Source organism: Populus euphratica, unplaced genomic scaffold, assembly GCF_000495115.2.
Source record: "Populus euphratica unplaced genomic scaffold, PopEup_1.0 scaffold323.1, whole genome shotgun sequence".
NCBI lineage: Eukaryota > Viridiplantae > Streptophyta > Magnoliopsida > Malpighiales > Salicaceae > Populus > Populus euphratica.
Window position 1 is genome coordinate 27,498 of NW_011500128.1, and position 24,097 is coordinate 51,594.

Below are 24,097 nucleotides of genomic sequence, written 5' to 3' on the forward strand. Positions count from 1 at the left end.
AGGAATATGGTTAATTCTCCACCCATAACCAGGTCAAAGCCTGACCTCCAAGTTCCATAATAGCAAATCGAACTCATAGCGAACTACATACAAAGTAGGGAAACTAGTCAGCTACCTCCCTGAAACTGAAGTAGCTAGCTAGCCTGAGAACAGTTACGCCAGCAAAACCAGCAACTTTACCCTGAACATTCTTAGTAATCGATTAGATCCACTGGACACTTCTAATAAATCATCATGTGTATCCTTGCATTTTGTTGCTGCCACCTTTTACTTTGAAACTAACGCTTCACAATGCCCAGGCTTTGTAATCATCATCTCTCAAAGCTTATAAAGCAGGAATCTTTCTGTCCTCCTTTTGCAATTTGCAGTAAGTTAAGGGTAACTTGACATTTCGGCATCATATTATGGATGCAAGGCCATTCAAACTTCTTTCTTTCATTCTGTTGCAGTAGAATCAGTAATCCAGGGTTAAGGAATCAACTGCTAGTACATACAATCTCCCTTTTCTGCTATCTTTTCTAATGAATTGATTGGTAAAGCTAGAAATATTATTGAAAATTGCAGCAAGTTCAAAATCGCAAAAAAAAAAATACATGTGTGTTACAGATGACAATTCATGTTCATAAATCATCAAAACTCTATCAAAAAAACAAAGACTATCAACAAAATAAAGGAAATAAAACTCACTAACAATCATTCCAGCCCACCACCAAGGTTCACACAAGTACGAATGCCCTCCTGCCCCTGATCACATTGTGGAAGCAAAATCAACTAAAAAGATATTGCTTCAATTATATTTTCTAATTCAAACTGAAAAGCGCAGTATCTTTCAAAAACAAATTATATTAATCAGGAAGAAGAAACAAGCCTGCTCTGGTTCCATTATTCCCAGATTTAAGAAGACCTTTCTTCTTTACAATAAAGCTAGACCCAATAAAAACGCTTGAAGAAACAGCCAAGACAAGTCCATGAACATTGTCAGGTGATATCCCCATTGATCAAAAACAGAATTGGAGCCAACTAATATTCGGAATATATGTTTGCTTGCAGGCCAAGATCGGTGTCAAATTCGGGTTCCTGCATTTCCACAAACAAATTATCAAAAAGAATTAATAAAACCTAGATACAAAATCCTGCACGTGTGTCGACGAGTCCAGGTCCTGTAAGAAAGTTCTGATTCTAACCTAAGACCTTCAAGTCATTAAAAAAACAGCATATGACGTTGACATGATCTATCTAACATGGATTGTAACAACATAAGGCAATCCTAGGATCTTGGCGTGCACCCCATTAAATAAATATGTGTAACAGGTAATGACAAAATGTACCTGAACTTTCTTGGCACGCTGCAGACATTGATGGGGCTAAAAAAGTCCCATCACCATTGTCACATGCATGGAATTATGGTTTATCTTAATGGTGATGATGATTCCTTTTCTTTTCTTTGTTTATTAGGTTTTTCTGTGGTTCATTTTGGTTTACCCTACAATCCAAGCAATAAAGAGGGAAAAGAAAACAATAAAAGCAAGGAATATTAATTTTTTGTGTGTGTGTTGGAAAATGGAGGCTTAAGGGTTTGCAATGGATTGTTAAAAATACTGCTCCGAGTCCTGCGCTTTTCTTTCGAAGGAGGAGTTGGAACAACATTTTACAACTTAAATTAATTATTATTTACGTTGTTTCTCTTCTTCTTCTTCTTCTTTTGTTTTTTTTTTTTTTTTAATTTGCTGATTAGAGCATATTAATGATTTTTAAAAAATTAATTTTTTGATGTATAGCTTGTGCTAATTGGTGTTAGTAAGTTCTTCCCTTAAACCTAATGTTTAAAACCTAACTCATGAGGAGACGACAATTAACATGATGTAGGTTCTGCCAAAGGAAAACAGTAAATAAAGAAATAATAGCAGCTTATACAAAGAGACAAATAAAACCATGGCGAAAGCTTGTAAATAATAAACTTACAAAAATAAGAAAAATATAATTGTTTTGGCATAGACCTTGCTGTATGATACGGAGCTCGGCAGGGAAAATAATGAGCATAGGTCTCCTCGTATAACACAATTAGAAGGTATTGTTTAAGGAAATCTTTATTTAGGAAAATCTACAAAATCATTTTTTTTTGGTTAATTTGGAGATAATGATTAAGATTAATTCATTCTAAAATAGTAACTCTGCCATTAATTTTCCCATGCCATTGAAAGAGAAACAATTTATCTTCAGATATTTCTGTGTTTATTTCCATATTCATGCGGACACAAATACCCTTCGTTGTTCTCGTTTTGTATGAAATAAACTGCAGATCCTAAGCTTCTTGGCCCAATATCTCTAGCCCATTGCCAGAGTTAGAAGTTGACAACGGTTAAATTTATTTTTATTTTTTTTTGTTAAAAAATATATGAAGATATTTTTTTTTATTTTTAAAAAAATATTTTTAACACAAGATCCAAAAATATTTAAAAAATTAAAACAAAAAAAATCGAAATTTAAAGAAATCAAATGGCAAATAAGAAAAAGCAAAATAGCATCCCGCCAACTGGGACCCCATGTATCTTACAATCTTCTAAAACCTTAGTTATAGAATCTTTCATTTCTTCTTTTGTGATCCTTACAATGACTCAGAGACCCTTTCGAGAGGCACATGCCCTAAAGTATAGGACACGCGGTAGCTCCAGGTCACCTTTTAAGAGTTATACATATACCATTGAACCAGGAAAGGCCAGGTTTTCGAATTGAGATTTATTACAGTGATTGAATATTTCAGGGAGCACCTAGAGGATCACAAAGCTGTTGCAGCCTGGACAGAAACCACAAAACTCGGTCCAAGCATCCTGTCAAGAATCTCCCCATTCCGATGCCTTATGCTCTCTTCTATGTCTACAGCAAAACTGGTTGATGAGGTAACCCTGCCACAGCCCGGCTACGGTCGGAAATAAGAGCGGTGGGAAACTTGGCCCTGCCAAGGCAAGGCTTGAGTGAGAAAACATCACACCCGGGCAAGGTATCCATCTAATGCCATAGCTGTGGCCATTTAAGATGAGCTTCAGTTCTTAACGCATCCATCTTCCCATTTTCATTTTCATTGTCATTATCTTCCTTTTCTTGTGGGCACGATTCTTAGCTGCAACCTGTAGCTTCCTCTTGGCATGCCGCACAGGGTTAGTAACAGCCATGACTTTTCCCTCCCGCTTCCTCTTTTCCCTCCTTACCTTGATATTCGTTCGTATGTTGCTATAAACCTGTACAAAATTCTCCATGCCTATAACTTTTCGTATGCGATCACAAACCTCTTGTGCTAACTGCTTCAAATTATCTGGAAGACAAGCCAGCCAATTCTTATCAAATCTCCATGACAAGTATCATGAAATACAAACGAGGCAGTCAGGAAAAAAGAAATTTCAACACAGTTGAATATAAGTTCAAGCAACTACACCACATTGTTATAATTTAAAGAAACACAAACAAAATTCTTCTCTTGTTAGATAAGTTCAGACAACCCACCACTGTTGGTGAAACGGACATCTTCATGATTGACACCCGCAGTAAATAGATCTCACCAATGGTGATATGAAGAGTGTTTGGAGAGACCATAATTTTTTTTCATTTCAAAGTATTTGTTAGATTATTTGTAAAAATATGGATATTCTTTCCAACACAGTTGTACTTTCCAATTATAGCTTTTCTACCTTAAAAAGAAGGCTCTAGAAGAAACAAAAATTGAGAAAATATCAGTCCCCATTCCCCAAAGGCATAATAAAAATTTATGAACAAAAGAATACATTTGCCATAGAGTTCAAAAAAGCAGGATAATTTTTTTTTTCAGTTATTTCCATAATAATGATGGAAACTGACTGCTTAGCAATCAACCAAATATAACCTGAATACAGCTTTATGGTGCCAAGTACACAGCTGAGAAAATAGACAGTCCAACACATGAACAAAGAAGTTTTGAGATGGCCTTCAAACATGTCATAAAACTCGGAAGGTTTCAAGTTCATACTTTGACTTCAGGTTCAAACAATAACTGGAAAAGATACTAATGAAAACAATTCTGTAACAGTGGTTACTCTTCTTGGATATGGAAGTTTGGCTAAAGGCATTAAATGCATGTCAGTTTTTAAAAATAAAATAAAATGCAAGATAATAAATACCCAATAAAGAACCATAAGAAGATAAATAACCAGCATCATACATTGACTTAAATGGAGAATCATGTGACTTTTGGAAGACATTTATATGATTTTCTAAAACTAGATTAAATTAGACCTAAAGGTTTTTCTCAGCAATTAAGGGAATACTACAGCAGCATTATTCACCTCTGCTCTCAGAAAATGCTAACAGAATGTGAAATATCAAACTAACCTGGGACAACTTTTCCAGCAAATCCTTCGCAAACTTTATATAAGGACAGCAGCATGTCATATGCATAATGTTGGCAGTCATCCTGATTGATGTGAGCTGCAAACTCTTTTTCTTCCTTTGAGAAATGAGCCACAAACTCTTTAAAACAATTGAAGACAGTTTTCATCTGTGAAATATTAGACATTCAAAACAATTACTTGAGGGGCAGAAAAGCACAAAAGAAATCTCTAAAATCAGAAAAGAAATTTCAAGCAGGTGCAAATATCAGGTGCATCCAAATCAAGCTTAGCAATTCAAATAGAACTTTTCCCCGGACCAACCTGAATAGCATCCTTTAGAAGAGCAATATCTCCCATTTTTTTAAGCAAGTTAGAGACTAGAAAATACTGAAGATTATCAGACTGATTCACATTGTTGTGGCGACGTACACCAGAGATCACATGTAAAAGCATGCCTCTTCCTTTTCTTGTATCAAGCAGCTGGAAAGCCTCAAGAAATTGCCCTTGTTCACGTTCGTCAAGGGCAGACCAGAATTTACAAGGATCAATGCATTCCATTCTTCCCATCAAAATATGTGTCGCAAAACTTGCAGTGGCAAGATTATGAGTGATCAGGTTGCTCATGGCATCATCAATAACTTCTGTTTCCAGCTGGCAGCAGAGGGAGACAGCTATCATAAACACTCTACTTGGCCTCATAAGGAAAAACATTCCCAATGACTTCTCATGGTCTTGCTTGATGGCCTTGTTTGCACTGGCAAAGTAAAAAGCAACAAGACGACTTGAAATGTTGCGCAGCCATGTGTGAGGATGCAAGAGCAACTCACATATTGCTTCCCATATATCCTGGAAATAAGGAGCGGGCACAACCCCATGCACCCCAGAAACAGAAGTTAGCAAATTATAGAGAGGAAAAACCACCAGCATTGCCCAGTAGCTTTAAAAGAAGCAAAACACTACCAGCATCACCAAAAACCTATAATAATGGAAACTAAAAGATCAAACAACTAAAGCAACTCAATAGAGGAATTTGTTTTTCCATACCTCAAGGTCCCTTTCAAAGCATAGATCATGGAAACAATTTAGAATCTTCTCTAGCATAACCAGTGAGTAATACGCCTCTTTCCAGAAAGGAATGGCTGCATCAGAATGATCTAGTAGAGGCTCACTAGCAACAACTTTTACAGCAGACTGCAAGATTTTTTTGCTCACTGGCAATGCACTATGAATGTACTTTTCCAAGCTTTTTTTGAAAACCTCAATTTTTTTCTTTGTGACCTCAATTTTTCTTTCTACGCCCTCAATTTTTGCAGACTTGTCCTTAACATTTTTCTTCTTATCCTCAATGTCTTCCTTCATAACCTTGTCTTTTTTAGCCAAAACCTCAACTTCTTCCTCCATGCTCTTAACTTCTTCCTTCATGCCCTCAATTCTTTTAGACTTGTCCTCAATTTCCTTCTTCATGGCCTCAGCTTTTCTAGTCAAGACCCCAATTTTATCCGACATGCCCTTCACTTCTTCCTTCATGCCCTTCACTTCTTCCTTCATGCGCTCAACTTCTTCCTTCATGTCTAAACAAATCTCAACAGGTAACCCCATGGTCTGTACCCAAAAATATTTGGAACCCGTTAGAAAATGGAACATGCTGAGACAAAGAAAAATACTGAAGAAAATGGAACACACTTGAACCAAGAATCTAAATCTGTTATAAACAGTATAACGTCGCTCATTATGATCAGTTAAAATAATATAACCAGAGAGCACAAAATTTGAGGGAGAAAACATAATTTGCAGGGGCAACATCCCTCCATTTTCCTAGAGCATCATTTTTGCCTTCAGCGCATGCAGGTTTAGTGAAAAACAAGGCATGATCACACAATATATGATGTAGAACCAGAGGGAGAGAAGCATAAGTAGGATAAAAAAATTAGAATCCACTAGGCAAAACCCTTGATATTCACAAGAAGCACTTCTACTCCAAGAGAAACTAGGGTTCTTCAAATGCAAAAGAACATAATAATTTGAATTGATGATATTTTTGTTCATCAATTAATGGTCTCCACGAAATACATAACATGTGTGCTCAAACAAAGCATGTCAAAACCCCAAAGATTTCAAATCAAAATAGGAAATAAATCCTAAGAAAATATAACCCTGACATTGTGTATTACATGACCCAAAAACAAGTATTTACACGACATATAAATCCTAAATCAATGAAATAACATCATTAATGGTGGGACCAAAATACTTCTTTCATTGACTGCATCAGGTAACTTTCATGATTTTGCAACAGGAAAAAGAAATCCATAAAAATTTACCTGAGCACCAAGACTTTGCAGGTTCTGCTTCTCATCCATGTACCAAGATAGAATGAAGTCCATAATGGAATTAAATCCATCTGAGCTTATATGTCGAATGAGAAGCTTTATAACTGCACCGGTCATCAACCGAACTTTATTATCACTATCATTCGCCAAGCACTGGACCAAATGTATAAATAAAGATTGTCCATGTTTATCCAAAAACTTCTTCTGAGATCCTTCTTGAGAATTGAATTCTTCGATATTGATTTTTCCACATTTGATAATTATTGCATGAAGCATTTCAAGTGCAGCTTCTCTTCCAGTTGAATGCTCGTAGCTGCAATAATAGCCAAGTCATTCTTTGAAAAATATAGATAGATACATACAAATAGATAGATGTAGAACACGAGGGTAAAATTTGAATCCGAGAGACACATGCCTTAAATTATTGAGCAGAAAGTCTAAATGTTGTTGCAAGTTTTTCTTTGAAAGACGGTAATGAAGTAGGAATTTCAACAGGATCTGACTGCATTTCTTACGAATGGACTCCACTTGGCTTGTGACCATCAGTTCTGCAACTCGAATAGCCAAATCATACATCTGGGGAACAACTAGCTTCCGATTCACAATTGCTTTTAGGAGGGAGAGGGCAATGAAAGAAGGATTTCTTTCCAGATCAACGAAAAGTGGAAATTCAATTAGCAGATGCAATTGTTCTGAGGAAAGGGTAACATTAGTACTCCACAGAAGTGCAATTAACAATCGTAGGCATGATTGCATCAAAGGACTGCTAGTGTTTACAGAACTTTGGGCAATATCCAACAATGTCACCTTTATTCTATCAGCCTGAGATGTAAGGGATGGCAACGGCAGTCTTACCAGTGGAGTAAGGCATGTAAGGGAAGCTGATAAAATATCTTCATAATTAGAACTCAAGCAATTGCCTAGCAGTTCAACGAATGGATCCAGCATCGATAAAAGCTGCTCAGCATTTTTATCCAATTTCACTCTCTTTATACGGTTTTGGAATAATCGAAGAGCAAACACAGCAATAAGATGTGAGCACACTGATTTAGTGCCAACAACTCGGCCTGAAGAAACTGTTTTCTGACTCACATCACCTCTACTGTGTAATTTTGCTACTGCACTGGAAGAATTCTTCAAAGAACTATTTTCTTCTTTGATCCAATCTTCAATGAGGCCATATATGAAAATGAATAGGTCAGTCTGATCAGCTGATGGATTATGCTCAATGCCAGCCGCTATGTGATTTAGCATACTTTCCAATTTAGGTTTCACCTTTGGTGTCTGATGCTTCAGCATGTGAGTTGTGACAGGTGAAAGAAGTTTCAAAGCGTGGGTTTTGAATGTTATGTTTTGTGCAATCATTTTCAAGGTTTCAAATGACTTTTGCTTCCTAGTTTCTTTCATTTTGGAAGCAAGCTTTTCCACCTCTTTCTCTTCAGCAACATCTCCAAGAATGTCATTCTCTACAGCAGAAAGAAGATCTTGCAAACAATAATCCAGCTTCCCACAGACAGGACCTGATAGAAACTTTGACAAGATAAAGTTGAGACTGTATCCCAATACATGGAGTTCATATCCTCTCTTCAAGGTAGCTCGTAGAACCCTGACTATGAACTGCAAATATTCCAGCCCAAGTTCTTTTAAACAAGCGGACAAAGCAAGCCTAGCTTCATCGCGAATGCTTTCCATCCGACTTTTTAATTGGTTTGCGATGCGATGAATGATACTTGGAAGTTGTGAATCGATTGTGTCCCCCGGAAGCAACTTTAGAACTTTTAGTGCTGCCACGCTAATGTTTGCATTGACCTTGTCAGAATCAGAGTCTAGTAATTTTTGTATCTTTGGGAGCACAGTTTTATGGAGGCATGCCAGTATTTCAGAAAGCCCAATAGAAGTACCATTTTTGTGTACCATGGCTGATGAAGTACCATCAACACATTTGCGCGATACAGCCACAGAACAACTATCAGAGGTGTCAGCTAAACTGCTGTCAGGAGGATCTTTGACTTCTTGGCTTGAACAAATTTGTGAAAAATGAAACTGGTCCAAGATAGAGCAAATTAGGCGCAACAAAATCTTCTGCTTGTCTAGATGCACATTCATTTCTTGAAAGCACCTAATCAGTAAGTTATAATATGACTTCCATTCCATGAGAGCAGAAATTGAGGCAAGAGCTTCCAAACATGCAGATTTGATATGCTCTCCTTTTCCTCCTTGTTCTTCAAGTAACATATTGAAGAAAAGAGGGACAAATATTTTATTTAAGATGTCCTGGAAGACAGAAGTACACTGAGATTAAGTTACATGGAGAAATATTTTTAAGTATAACATAAGCAATTAAGATAATTACCTCTGATGCAGTACTTTCACTGATAACAGTTTTAAAACGCAACAGAGCCCTTGCGATCATGCGCTTCTGCAATAATGAAGAAATTGTAAGGCACTTGACTCTCATGAAGAAACAAAGATATGACTTTAGACACGGACAATTTTAAAACACAACAGAGCCCTTGCTCTCATGTGCTTCTGCAATAATGAAGAAATTGTAAGGCTCGTAACTCTCATGAAGAAACAGAGAAATGACTTTAGACAGAAATTCTCTATGCTCTCGTGTAAAAGTGATTTCATTACCCAAAACTATTAAAAAATCTGGTACAGGTAAGAACAGATATAGTAATTAACGCATTTCTCATCGCATTAAATAGAAGAAAAGAAACTACGGTAATAAAACATTTCTCAATGCAACATTTTCTGAAATCATGAACTGGGTATTAAAAAAGGCGTTCAAAATAAATGCTAGTTTATAACACGTACGGACATATTAAAAGATAAAAATGATGTCACATTTAATAAATGTAACTCGTATACAACCTATAAGGGAAAAGAATTTACCTGTAAGTGAATAATATTATTGAAAAAATCTACTTCAGCATCTTCAGAGCACAGAGCTTTGAATGAACTAAACTTTGCCACCTTTGGAAGTTTCAACACCATATCTCGCAACAATTCAATCCATTCCTGAGAAGATGCCAATTCAGTACAACAATCATGACAATACAAAAAAAATATCACTCTATCCTGTAAGTCCACCTTTCCATTTTTCCCTTCAAAAGACAGAATGGGTTTTCTATTTTTCTTTGATCTGCCTCCCAGCCTAGATTTCTGCGCAATAATCTTTGGACTCAAATACCAACTTTTATGAAGGGGAAAGTTAGAAATATATACAAGTTAAGCGGTGGTCACTGGTCATAGTATATAGTCAATTCTCCAAAAAAAATGATATTTTTGAACAGGACCTTTTTATGGAAGAAAGAGAATTTAAAAAGGAACAGTTGAAATAATGAAACAAGTAATATGATAATGAAAATCCATGCTTCGATAGTTCTACAGGAGATCTGCTTTCCACTAGCTGAGCCAATAAGTTCACATAAATTCTATTATAAAGCACAGGTTGAAATGAATCCAATTCACACCACCAGGCTGAAAGTCTTATCATACCTTTCTAACTGAACTTCTTGCCTTCATTGCATTGCCCATATATTTCAAAAGAAACTTATTTATTGTGCGCTGAATAGATGCCCTTGTCCAACAACCTTCACAGTTTGTTATCACTTGTTGGTTTTGATCTTCTCCACAAAGAATTGCAGAGGAAAATTCAACAAATGAGAGCAATGAACTATAAGCGCTGTGCCTTAAAGTTATGTCAACTGATGACATATCATACACACAATGCGACAAAATAACTAATGCTTGATCTACTGGGATAGTATAGAATAAACCAACACCAACTTTTTCATAAGCTTTGAAAACTGTATCATAATCAAGGCCACCCATCTCAGTGGCAGAGGTTGCATTCAATTCATGGAGAAGCTTTGCCTGCATTAAGTCAATATAATCAGAGTTCAAACGCAGAAAGCAGAAGTTCCTCAAGCAGTAATAATGGCATGAAAATTACTCAGAAGACAATTATTACCACAAAGAGGAAAGAAGGATCACTTTTAGCAAGAACATCAAGAAGATCACAAATAGACAACCGCACATCAAGTCCAACAGAAGTAAGGAGTGGAGAGACTGCTTTAAGAATTTTTGAACCACTCTCACTTCCTACAACTGGAATGATGTCCCGAACTACTTGCAAATATTCAATGCAAACATCTGCAATGACCATTTGTATAATATAAAATATCCAGGTAGAAGTTATATAGAATCAATACTTAAAACTTAGGGAATACTCTCACCTGAATCTTTATATCTCAATGCTAATGATGAAAGCAAGATATCCACAAGCTGCCTTGCTGGTAATTGATCCTTTATATACTTCGATAGGAATTTGAAAATTCTAATTTGAATCTCTCCCGGATATCTAGCCAATGGAGGATAAAGAGGAGCACTTAACTAGCATATCTTATTACTGATCCACAAATGAAAGAAAACAAAAACATTTTGAAAATGAAACCAGTCTGTTTTCAAATAGAAAGACCATGAAGCTAGAAATTAATGTATCACAATAAGATCAACAAAGGTGGCAAGAAATAGCATTACTTGGTAAACACACCGATTCCAAAAGGAAACATATTTTATTTGAGAATTATCTTCATGATAAAGTGAATCTCACATTGACTTATGCATGCACGAGCGCACAAAAAAAAAACAAATCATTAATCATTGCTGTTTCTCAATACTTGCAGAATAGACTAGTTCTGGAAAATGTATTTAACTTAAGCTGCATGGAAGCATCCTTTATGAAAGAATACGGAATGCAAGGCAAGCAAAACTAACCATTAATTTGAGTTTCTCGTATATTTCTTCCTGAATGGGAAAATAGTCAAATACATGCAAATTATTTAAAGTGCATAATTAATACCTCTTGGTTGCTTTATCACTTTGGAAGAGATGGTGCAAGCTGTTGATGAGTTCATCAAGGTTCAGAAGTAGAAGTTTTTGTGCGGCATTGTCTTCATCATCCAAATCATCTTCAAGATTCAACAGATTCTCAATGAACTTTAGAACACAAGATATAATAGCCTCGGTAGCTGTTGGGATAGTTAATATCGAAAAAATATTAGGAGCAAGATTCTTTTCTCTGAACAGAAGTGGTACAAGATGGGAACTTCTACTCATCGCCAAAAAGCATGAAAACAATGAACTTGGTTTCTCACTACTAGAACCCTCCTGCTTGAAACTGTCAATTAAAGGTTTCACTGATTTGAAGAACAATTCCCAGAATTCATTGCCAAAATCATGATCATCATACTTGTTCAAAACAAGGGAAACAATTCTTAGGCATAAAGACCGCATATCTTTAAACTGCTTCACAGTCGTGCTTCTCTGCGCATAGAAAAATTTTTAATCATAAACGACCATACATTTAAAGACAACTGAATGCTAAAAATAAAAAAAGAACTATTGTGATCTTCTAATGACATAGAGTTAGCTTTTTGGTGAGTTTGTGCCAAGAAAATGTACAATGACAGTAATCACAGCAAGGCAAGTTGTAACATCTAGAATGGAAGGGAGAGTGAGAAGGGAAGATCAGGGTACCATTTTGCAATCAACAAGTAAATGATGAATAAAAAGGATCACTTCTCCAGCTTTCTTAATTGTGAGTGCATAATTTACTATCAGTCTGCTGTTTACATTTAGTGTGAAAAAACAAGACAAGCAGGAGTGTCCAAACCAAAATTAATTAAAATCTTGACATAAACAGCAAGAATTCACTATAAGCAGGACATTTAAACATTACCGCTACTTGATTTATTATCACATTGTTGTTCTCATGCAATTTCTGGTTGTCACTAGTATTATCTTCGACTACAGAAGATGCATCCTTCACAGCATCAAGACTTGCAGTGCAGCTTCCCAGTAACCGAACCACACATCCCATCAATAGATCCAGAAAAGGTCTGATGCGTGATTCATCAAAAACTCCAAGAATATCTTCCACAACATGCAGAAAGCCAGTCCTCTGCTTCCAAGAAAGGGCCATTATTTTTTCCATGGTGAAATGCTTCAAGATATCAGAGGTTTGAAATTCATCCACAGAACTCTTGCATAAATTCCAAAAAAAAATTGCAGCACTATCAACTCCCTCCGGTAAAATATGCAAGGGCTTTAATAATGACATGAAGAAAAGAGTTAACTCGCCAACATCGAGTTGAGCTATGAACCGAAGAACCACCTTTCGTTGATTTATACCTGTGTGCTGCATAAAGAGAAGATATGCAATATTCAATGATATAAGAGACCGCATTCAAAATCAGAAGATGCCATAAAGTTGCTAGATCAATGTGGAAGCTCTTGAAATAGGACATACCTTTCGAGAGGCCAGCATCTTCAGTTTTCGCACTTTTGGCATCAGGAGGAGAATAACAAGAGGCACAAGATTGGCTCTGTGACCACCTTCAATGACTGCAGATTCTCTGCTTAAATTCCATGTTATTAGTTCTTCTCTTAAATGGTTTGAACTGATCAAGTTTCTCAAATGTTGCTCATATTGGAGCAAGAAATCATCTTTCCAGGTTAAGAGGCAATCTAGGACACTTGTTTGTATATGAACATCATCTTCATCAATGAGCCTGGTAAAAACAACCAAGCAGTTTTTGAAGAACTTAAACAACCAATATTAAAAAAGAAAAGGAAAAGGCAAGTATAACAACAAAGTATCCCCTAGAACTGCACCAACCTTGTTTGCAGAACATCTTTTACAAACTGATTTTGGTAGAAGGCCTTAGAGTTCCTCATAAGTTTCAGCAAGTTTAACCATTCTTTGAGGATGCCCTTCCACTCCTTACCTTTGCAAGTAACTGGATTGAATAATCCCACACTGCACTTGCAAATTCACATGCAGACACAATCATGTTATGAAGTTTGCAATTTGTCATCCAAACCAAAAACAGTGATCCTCCCTACACAAGAGAACAACAAGAAAATGTGCCTACCTAGCAAGATCATTATTATTGTAGCCCAAAAACTTCAAGAACAAAGGTATTATTTGTCGAGAACGAGATTCAGCAACAGAGGGAATTTTTTGCAGAGTTTGAAGCAATGAAGATAGAACAGTGGCACATGGTGTGCTATCAGATACAGGAGCGACAAATGAACACTCAGCCAAGTCTGAGAACAAGCAAGAGAATTATCAGATTTTCAAAGTGATAACATAGCTACAAAATTAGCATGAGGACTAGGCTCAATAATCACCTGTCTTATCATTGTAAAAAAACTTTCTATTTTTCCATTTTACTAGGCAAATCAAGGATAAAATACACCAGGGGTATTACCCAGAAACATATGAGCTATAAAAGAACCAGCAAATCCTGTTCTGACAACTGAAAAGAAACTGACAATAGAAAAGGGAAAAACCTGCACCGTTGACAAGTTGAAAGCCCTAACCAAGGGCATCGTATGACACAGGAGTTAAGATAAACATCTATCAATACAACTCCTTTTCGGTTCACTGGGAGACCCATGGGCCTTGGGGTAACACAATTTTGGGCTACAAAATACATTACTTACCACTGGATTTTCCCGTTAAGGACAAGTGTTTACTTAAAGGGAAAATAAGGATTAATAAACACAGGGAAAAAGCTTTTATAAAATAAAAGAGAGAATCATATCACATACCACTGGACTGGTCAGACAATTCAGCACTTCCTCCAGGTTTATCATTAAACATATGAAATACAGATTGGCAATGTTCAAGATAACAGACAAATTTGTCCCATGCAAGGGCAACATGCTTGCCAATTAGAACTGCAAGGCATTCAGATGCCGAAGCCCATTGATAACTAAAACGGTTATGGAAGATGCCAATCATCCCACTCAACAAAATGGGTATATAAGCCTCAGCTATTCTTCCAGCAGAAAGCCCCATCTGTATTCTAGAGATCAATAGGACAACTTTCCTGCTGGTAGATATTGAAAGTGTAGTTGCCTCGATCGAGAGAAGAAGTTGAAGAACCTGTAAGTTCAAACAGAAGTTGCCAGAGAATTAGAGTAGGGAGTCAAATAATGAGTGGCAAGACCTTAGATATACATACATCAATGCTCTGACTATCCTCAGGGCATGTCTCAGAAAATTCTGTTTTCATTTTCTTCTCAGGTGGCTGGTCTATAGCTGACATTTGACAACCTTGAGGTTCATAGTGACACAAAATTCTTAGAGTTGGAACACGAATCCCCTTGTCAGGATTGCACAAATTATCAGCAAATACATCAAATGCATCCACAGCCTTCTTCCCTTCAAACTCGGGATGATATGTTTTATGGCTGGTGTCTACTTCCAGTGTTGACCTAAAATATTAATGATAGAAAAATGTTATAGAAGTGCACAGTTTTCAAACAAACAATAGGTATTCAAGATCCAAGTAGAATGGTGACTTAAGAAAAGAAAAACAAATATCAAACAAATCAACCTACCCATGCACATGGTCCAAATAATCAGCAACAGCAGACAATACTTGCGAGGATGACTTGTATGTTTTTGCTAGACGCAGAACTTTGCTTGTTTCTTCAAGCTCAAACTTTTTACCACATTTGTAATGAGAACTTAAAGAAGCACCAATTAAGCTTTGCCAAGTATGTTTAGGAAAACCTGCAATATTTTCTGAAAGAAAAGAATATAAATAACCTAGATTCAAGCAAAAGAAAATCTACATGATGAAACAAGCTGACAAGCATTTTATGCCAATTATTTACAACATTTTAACAACCACCTCCATTTAATGCTCTTCACGAGGCTACACCTTCTTATTTAACTTTTTATACTTGTAAGGTGTCTTTGGTATGAGGAGTAATTGGGCAAAGAATCACAAAGATACTTCTGAAACAACACTTTTTAATCATGTGAGCTTGCAGTTTGCAAGTTGTGACCACATCCCCAAAATGTGCAACGATATTTCATAAACTTAAACCATATCTCATTCTAGCTTCAATTTCCTGGCTGAAAATGGATAAAAATGCACACTGAAAAGCAATTTGCTATCTTTAAGAATCAAGAAACAGCTGGGTATTAACAGTTCCACTATCTCTCCCGCTAACCAGCATGAATTTGATTCCTTAGAGCTCATGTCTTAACTTATGTAGGGTCATGCATAATTATACCTTTCTTGCATGATTGGGCAGTACAGATCAATAAAACATGCATGAAGCAGAATTTGTAGCAAAAACAGACACTGAATCAAGGGATTCTTTGTGGCTGCCTAGCTACCTAAACTTGTTGGATCTGTATGCTCAGCAACAATGACAGCTTTAGAGATCACATTTAATAGTTTTATTTCAAAATATTTTATAACTTCACGATATTGCCTACTACATTACCTCCTTTGGATAAAAGATAACATGCTTTATCCAGCAGTTGAAAATGTGTATTTAGGACTATGATATCAAAAAAGCTTCCTTTGATCTTTAGAGCAGTATATGCCATTTGTAACAAAGAGAAAAGGCTTCTCATAATACTAAGTACAAACTCAATCAGGAAAATAATGTATTCATACTTAACAAGAAATATCACACCAAACACACTTTTGACATTTGATCAGTAACATAAAAAGAAACTCTCAGTACAGGACTCAAACGAAGGTCAGGCTCAATAGAATGCAAGTGTAACATATACAACCCATTCTTGAAAACAAATGTAGCAAAGCATGGCAGGAACTTAAAAGTTCATTAAGCTTGAAACATAGAGATAAGAGTTTTACCAGCCTCAATTATAAAAAGCCGATCAAGTGCATCTATCAGATCCATTAACAAGGATGGCGTTTCTTGAAGGTCCATCACGTAAGGATAGCAGCAGACAACTTGCCACAGCAGAGTCAACTCACCCCTTTCAATTGGAGTAAATGAGCCATTTCCATTAACGATATTATCAATCACAGCCAGCCAGAAGCGCACTGTCTGTTGCAGAAAACCTGTAATCCTTGAATATCGTCCTTCAGGTGAACCATCTAAAAAGTTGGATCTAAGAGGATCCATTTGCAGTTTCTCACAGAAAGTCAAAAGCAGAAATACAATCTCTTTCTGTGAAGTTTCTATTAAATCATTCATCGCACTGAAAACCCAATAAAAAATGTCAGAGACTATGCATTCAAACTACAGACAACTGGGGGCATCCCAAAATCAACTGTAAATATGAATCTTACCTCAAGATATTAGCTCTGAATTCATACAGTATGCATGGGTCTCTCTTCATTAGCTCACTTAAAAAGGTCAAAATGCTGAAAACCAAGCCCAAACATAAGCCAGTAGAAAAGGAGCACGGACTATATGGCTGACACAAAAAATTAAACTATTTCATGACAGACAATACCTTGAATTCCTCAACTTGAATGCAGGAGCCCATTGCAGCAAACAATGCGAGATGGTAGCCATATCATTGCAACTCTTGAGCCCATCAAGAGTGCATAGCAATAATTGTAGAACCTTATCAATAACTTCAGAGAAATGGTTTTCTCCCTTCAAGGCAACATAAGGAATGATAAACCTCTCAAAAAGGTTTTTCACACATTCAAGCATAGGTTGGTAATCTGTTCAACATCAAGGCAGTTTAGGATCACAATGCAAGAGTTATATGAAAACAAGTGCAAATAACAACTTAGTGGGTCAATTAAGGAATTGATAACCTTTACCAAAATTATCACTTACCAGAAACTTTGTGGCCATCATTAATTTGGGCGCTTGATATAAGCAGTGACAAAAAGCGACTTAGATACGGCAAGTGATCATTGATTGCATAGTAGTCTATTTTCTGATATAGGCTATTCCACAAAAAATCTAATTCCTTTGGTTCTAGCTCCTCGCATAAACGTTGAAGGGTTGTAGTTAGAACTTCATCAACAGTGTTAGAACCTGCAAATTGAAATGGGGACAATTAAAGTTTCTAAATAGTCAAATATTAATTCCCATTGCTGTCTTTCTCCATTCCCCATCAGTGACATTCAGACAAAAAGAAAATTTGCGGGAGCACAAGAAAGGACAGCCAGTTTAGGAGATCATCCATTAAAATGAAGAAATATCAAAGCATCAAACTACCACAGAAGAATTAATTACGGGAAGAAGAATATGCATTGCAGGTCAGAATTACCACTAAATGAAAAGTTTAGATATCGGGGTGTATCTTAAAATTTCAACCAATCTTCATACAGCTCAACCCATCAGAACCTTATGCTTCAATTTTTTTTCTCTTGGAGTCAGCTGACTTGTGCTACTTTGGATCAAAAGATGAGAAGTCAAAAAGATGACCATCATAAGAAGCACCTTTAAATCAATCTTATGGTTTTAATTAAATGTGTAATCCTGCTCTTGTAAATCCAATATTATTTTGATCCCTACAAGAAAACTGAAAACTAGTTTACTACAGAATATAGCTTTGATATAAAAAAATTAAAATAAAATAAACCATATTAATTGTCCTTTTTCCTTTGGCTTGGATGTAAATGAACGGGTTAATTGATTGTTAGTATTGCCTCAGATCACTGTCTGAAGGAACCAATGTTATTCCCATTTTGACATTCCTAAAGTATTCTTTATTTCACAGTCAAGGTTCCCACCAAAGTCAAGCCTTCATCTGGACAGTGGTGCCCAAAAAAATTATCATAAATGAATGGGTAAATTGATTATTGGACTTTTTGTTGTTTGTGGGTTTTGGGAGGAGGGAAGAGTTAAATGATTATGGTTTTGCACCACCAAAGCTGTCATTTGGTGTACTTAATTAGAGAGAAATGCTGGAGCTTTCAGGAACCAGAACACTACCAGACAATTGTTATGGGATAGGATATGTATCCTTCTCCCCTGAAGTGCCATGCTTCAGGTGCTTCTATGGGTGTTTCCTTAATCCTTAACTGATATTCAGAAGCATTGAGCTCCTTTATTCTATTTCTTTGTTTTGGTTTATTTTCCTTAAGCATATCTGATTCTCCATCGAGTTTTGAAGAATACTTTGGAGGATATCTGAATATGACTTCTGTCATTGAAGAAAAAACATTAATATTTTCTCACAAGTCCTAGCCCCTTGAACCATCCTCACCCCTATCTGAGATTGTGTATACATAAACATGCACACGCACACGATGGAACAAATTCAAACACGTAACATCTAACCTCGGAGTATGCTTTTTCTTGTGTCTCGGTAAATGTGAGGCAGAGACATTTCTAGAGGTGCACAGAGACATTTGGTGCTATTTTTAACTACATGGGAAGCATACAAGAATGAAACCACATGAAAAGAATAACTGTAATGTCAAATTCTTCAGGAGAGAAAATTTCCTATGTGATGTAATTTAATAAACCATAGAGCATAACTCTTTGGTATCTGGACTGATTTTCTCAAAACACAAATCAGCTGGTAATTGAAGCAAGATTTCCATGAATGATGTGCAAGATGGCTTATAAATTTCAATTAGGGGGGGGGGGATTTATTTTCTCTCGCACCTTTACAAACTCGAAATCAAAGAACTTCAAATTTATATCTTAGTGGTTTAGAAAGAAGCAATAAAATGGTAAGAAATAGAGCCATAAAAGATCAATATCAGACCGTGTCTTAGTGTAAGAACTTGCCTTGATCACATTCATCACCAATGCTGAATATTTTTTCGCTTGTCAACTGCAGCAGTACCCGATCCGGTCTTGAATAAGGCCTTGACATGGTTCCTCTCATAACAAAATAAAGCAAAGCGCTGGCTCCATAATTTTTCACAGGTAATGGTTTCTTGACAACCTCAAGAATGACCTTTGCAATACCTGTAAATAGATATTTACATCATTAAGTTTAATAGGAACTCAAATTCAACACGAATCCAAAGAACCACCAGGCCAAGAATTTGAGTTCATTTACTCATAACTAATGAGCTGAGCTGGAACCTAAAAACAGAATGCAATTACTTCTTCTTTTTTCCAATTCCTTTTAAACAAAGAATAAGATTTTAAAAGAGTTAAGAAAAATAAAGATACAAAAAAAAAACAATAGCTGTCCTCAAAAAACAAAAATAAACAACAATCTTTTTAAATCATAAACACGAGTACATTTATACGCAGCCTTTACCTAAACCAAGTTTGGATCAAAGGAAGAACGAGAAAATTAAAAAGATGATGAGATAGCACACAGAAACATCCTTCTCTACCATATACCCTCCATAACCACATCAGAAACTCATGCAATAAAAACTTTTTATCCAAAAAATTAAGTTATCGCACCATGTCCCAAGTAGATTGATCTACTGATAAATATACAATTCATTCCTTATTGAGCTTCTAAGTATAATCAGTGCCCATCCATAATTGTCCAAAGTCCAAATGGCAATAGGAAAGCAGAATTTCACGTTCTCAGCCCATAGATTTGTTATTTTGCAAAATGATAAAAGATCAGCCAAGATTCCACAAGTTTACACAGTATTTGGTCTTGAACTAGGATTTTAGGCTTTAATTGAGTTTGTGACAAAAGATATAAAGCAGACAATCTGCCACAGAACAATTTGTTCAGTGAAAAATAAAAAATAACGCTTGAACAAAATGGAAAAATGAATTCAGTAATGCATCATGTGTAAACAGGAGAATCACACTTTGCAAGGGACTGTTTAAATAAATTACAGTAGGGTATACCTTTCCTAAGCTGCCCCTCAGAAGCATTTCTCAGCAATAATGATGTTGTTGCTGCCATAAATTCTTGGACATACTCCTTAGGATAATATCTTAATTTTACTGTGAGCCTACCAAAAAATAAGGTTAAACATATAAGAAACACACTCACTTAAAATCTCCAGTCTAGTTTCCTAGAATTTGTCAATGCTCAGCATCAAAAATTCCTCACAATAAGATTGGTTTTTTATCCGCCCAACAGAACAACAAAAATTCCTGCAAAACAACTACAATCTCTTCATTTACCAGAACAAACCAAAATAGCAAAAATGGTACTCACTTGAGCACATCTACAAGCCTATTGTTTTCCAAAAGAGATTTTTGCAAATACATCAGAATATATGACCATGTCACGAAAATCTGCAAAAAAAAGATCAAATGTTTAGGGATAAATATCAAGCTAGATAGTCCTATAAAAATGGAACTCACGAATTAACTAGAGAGAAACCAAGGCTAGACCTGCTCGATGATATCTGGCTCCCTATCAGCACCACTTTTGAGGAGAGACACCCATGAATCAACAATCCTTGGTAGAAAGCTAGGAAGACAAAAAACATGCACATGTAACAAATTATACAACAGACATGACTAAACAATTTATAAAGATGGAAAACAGTGGGTGTCCACTAAGGCAAAACAAACAATCAAAATAAATGGGGATCTATATTGCAATCTGCAGCTCTATTCCACTCAAACAAGGAAAAAAATTTAGTATGATAAGTGGCCATGATCAAAGTGCAGTCCAAGAGTTAAAGCCTTCTTTGGCTATCCAAATACCCGAAAAGGTAGAAATCTAGAGAGGGGAGAAAGCTAAGAGAGCTTAGAGATAAAAGTTTAAGCAGGGACTGAGCACTAGAGATGAATCAACTTGTACCATCATAGCCACAAACATACAAATCAAGTAACGCTGCAACATAATTTTGGTTACATATAATCAATTAAAGAGTGCTAGATGTTTTCACAACTAATGCATATAGGAAACTATTAAATGTAAATACACAAAGTAGGACCTAACTTCAAAGTGTAAAATACTTACTGACCCGAGGAAAGAACAAGAGACTTCAAATGTAGTCGAAAAGGAGAGCGAAAGGCAGAAGACATAGATATATGATTTCAATACATCTTTTAATGCTATCCCCCATCCCCCCCCCCAAAAAAAAAAACACAAAAGAAAAGAAAAAAGACAATCACTCCTCTCTATTAAGATGTTCCACCTAAACAAAATCTTAGTGCATGATAACCAACTTTATCCTTTGCCTTGTCTACCCAATGCATAGTGCACCTCTTCATTCTCAACACTACATCGCAATAAAGGCATTTTTGTTGTTTCTTGTGCAAGAGAGATGGGTGGAAAATTCATCACCTAAGTTTGTATTGTTCAATTGCTTTGGCATCCTTCATTAATGTACAACATCAGACCATCTTTTCACCAGTTTCTTTTCTTTTTTCTTTTTCTTTTTTTTTTGTTGCAAGGGTTTGTATGTTTCATAATATGTGAAGCCTAATTCTGATTATCAAAGACAGGAAATCAAAGACAGATAGAAATAAAGGGCAGGAACTCACGAGACAAAGTCATCAGGAAGATCTCTACATAAAGCTGCAATCAACCTGTACATAAAAAAGGATTATTTTATTTCAGACTGCATAAAGTAGAAGAAAAGACGCTCAAAGTTGAAAGAAATAAAAATAAAATCAGAATTTGGACAGTTCTTTTCTCCATGGAACTGGTTTCCAAATTACTCAAAGATATAATGGCAGGTCGCATGATTAAATAATCATTTTAAACAACAGCATGGAATGTGGAACAACCATAAATGAGAAGCTGAGAAAGCTTGTTTGCCCCATTCAATAATTGATCATCTTCTGTTTCTGAAAAGAAGTAGGCCATTCTTTTGAACAACAACAAATGAGCTAATTTCCTTCCTGTTACAGAGTGGGTATCTTTGACTACAAACACACATTTATATCAAAAACTTAGCGGGAAATGACCAGCTAGGTAAAACTTGAGTAAAAGTCAGTAAGCATTATTCCGCATATTTTTTATTTTTACAATTACTATCTACATATACACCCCAATATAACACCACCTACATACAACCTACATTTCTCACCAATAATTACTGGACCTGTTAACAATGCCTTAGTACTAATTCACCAGTAATCCCAATGCAGAAGATAGTAAATAAACATTGCTATATTTCCAAGTAAAAAAACTTAACATGCATTTGATAGCATTTTCTTCCTTGAGATAAATTACACCACAACCAGAAGGCAGAATCTAACACCCACGGTAAAATTCATAAAAAAAGTCTGAAAGCATTTTGTTTTCCTTGATAGCATTTACAAACTTCAATTAGGCTTTTTATATATGAAAAAACACATAACAATTAAATAAAACAGGTTTGCATTATACCTGAGAATCGCTTCAACTGATAGTCGTGCTTTCACTTGTAATCTAGAAAGAAGTTGCGAAAAAATGGTTTCTTTGTGTAATATCACCAAAGGTAATGTTTGCACAAAGGGCATCATCTCCTCGTAAAATGAGATGAAATCTTCTGCTGTATTTAATTCCTGAATTGTGATGAGGCGAACTATAAGTAGAATTGCTTCTCTATACGAATGTTTCAAAACAAAAATCATAATTCCACTAATTACACAGCTCCCCACTCAATGCACTCATCTTTCTAAAAGCAAACTTCCGAAATAAAAAATTTTAAAAAAAAAACATAAAAAGAAACTAGCAAACACAAGGTGGGGTCGCATACCCTAAATTCGATAAGGCAGTCCCGCAGAAAAGTGGACCCCTCTGATGGGGCAGACTTAATTTTATTAAGACTTGAATAAACATCAATTTCAATTTCTTCGATTCTCTGTGAGAATGTCTTGAACTGCAACAACAAAAATTTAAAAACAAAATCAAGACAGAGGAATAAATCACATTAATAACCGAAAAGATGAAGAAACTAAGTAAAAAAAATTATTGAGATCGTGCGTTGTGGGGAGAGAGAGCGAAAGCCTTACAACAAAACGGCGGCCATGGAGACCCGGGGATTTGTTGAGCGACTTAACCGCTCGAGCATGAGACGGCGTCGCCATGGTTGTGAACGGTTCAAATTTGCGTGGTGAGACTGTCTGCCCTGTGAATTGTTGCAGAGGTATCAGGGTTTTACCAATTTAGTTGTTAGGGTTTAAGAAAGAAGTGTGAAACAGTTAAGCATTAGCGGTTAGATTGAAAATACATAAATCATTTGGAGAATTTATATTTTGTTTTGATGGGCTTTTTCATGGGCTTAGGCTTGGTCTTGATATTGGGCTGGGTTAATTGTCTGGGCTGGACTGGTTAGAGAAACAGAAATAGTAATTTTATAATCGTGTCCACTTTTTATTCTCTTTCTAAATTTATGTTTCTTAACAGTAATTAAGAGTACTATAAATATAAAATAAGATTTATGTAATGTTTTCTTACATTTGAAACCAACCTTTTACAAAAAGTGATTGTCTCCGTAGACACGATGGGTGTGCCTCTAGCCATTTATTTTCCTTTTTTCACTCTTCAAATATAATTATATTAAAAAAAAAAGCTTAAAGCATGCGGTAAAAATTGAGGACGTGCACGGTGAATTCACAATATTTTTTATTTTACCCCTCTAAAAAAAACTGGGGTAATTTTATATTTTTACAAGGTCACAAATATCTTTTGAAACCTCATTAGGGGTACAGGTTGTTTTTGCATTTTTTTGTTCATAAGAATTGCTAAAATAACCTTTCTCGTAAAAAAAA

At 35.9% G+C, this 24,097-nt stretch overlaps 2 protein-coding genes across 4 annotated transcripts in view; both read right to left on the reverse strand.

Annotated features, from left to right (window-relative positions):
• Positions 1-1,472, reverse strand: part of LOC105110310 (probable magnesium transporter NIPA2) — a 4,408-nt gene extending 2,936 nt beyond the window's left edge. For 2 of the 3 annotated variants that reach the window (XM_011005304.1, XM_011005306.1), the window contains exons 1-3: positions 1,329-1,472; positions 869-1,077; positions 688-744 (exon numbers count right to left, since the gene is read on the reverse strand). In XM_011005304.1, coding sequence (XP_011003606.1) covers positions 688-744; positions 869-995 — 184 coding nt within the window. In that variant the 5' untranslated portion in view covers positions 996-1,077; positions 1,329-1,472. Of the gene's footprint in view, positions 1-687; positions 745-868; positions 1,078-1,184; positions 1,290-1,328 lie in introns of those variants that run through there. The other variant, XM_011005305.1, reaches the window with a different exon arrangement.
• Positions 1,473-2,547: 1,075 nt separating this feature from the next.
• LOC105110311 (U3 small nucleolar RNA-associated protein 20-like) lies at positions 2,548-23,542 on the reverse strand. Its single transcript, XM_011005307.1, has 31 exons — positions 23,339-23,542; positions 23,083-23,205; positions 22,731-22,888; positions 21,881-21,925; positions 20,777-20,855; positions 20,598-20,677; positions 20,282-20,388; positions 19,241-19,423; positions 17,330-17,533; positions 16,995-17,211; positions 16,828-16,902; positions 16,387-16,736; positions 15,107-15,293; positions 14,728-14,980; positions 14,312-14,648; positions 13,630-13,804; positions 13,374-13,514; positions 13,005-13,266; positions 12,435-12,893; positions 11,556-12,019; positions 10,930-11,054; positions 10,665-10,846; positions 10,190-10,567; positions 9,584-9,709; positions 9,042-9,107; positions 7,104-8,962; positions 6,680-7,001; positions 5,403-5,960; positions 4,680-5,204; positions 4,360-4,525; positions 2,548-3,310 (listed from the first exon to the last, which is right to left on the reverse strand). Exons 1-31 carry the CDS (start codon positions 23,411-23,413, stop codon positions 3,048-3,050), a joined length of 8,544 nt encoding a protein of 2,847 aa, XP_011003609.1. The 5' UTR covers positions 23,414-23,542; the 3' UTR covers positions 2,548-3,047.
• Between the last annotated feature and the right edge of the window lie 555 nt (positions 23,543-24,097).

What these genes read in the sequence shown, in the direction of transcription:
- LOC105110311 (XM_011005307.1), bottom strand. Translation starts at nt 23,413, where the DNA reads ATGGCGACGCCGTCTCATGCTCGAGCGGTTAAGTCGCTCAACAAATCC. An exon ending in TGGTGATGAATGTGATCAAG is followed by an intron (nt 17,534 to 19,240) that starts GCAAGTTCTTAC and finishes TTCAATTTGCAG; the next exon opens with GTTCTAACACTGTTGATGAA. An exon ending in TGCAAAGTCTTGGTGCTCAG is followed by an intron (nt 5,961 to 6,679) that starts GTAAATTTTTAT and finishes TTTTGGGTACAG; the next exon opens with ACCATGGGGTTACCTGTTGA.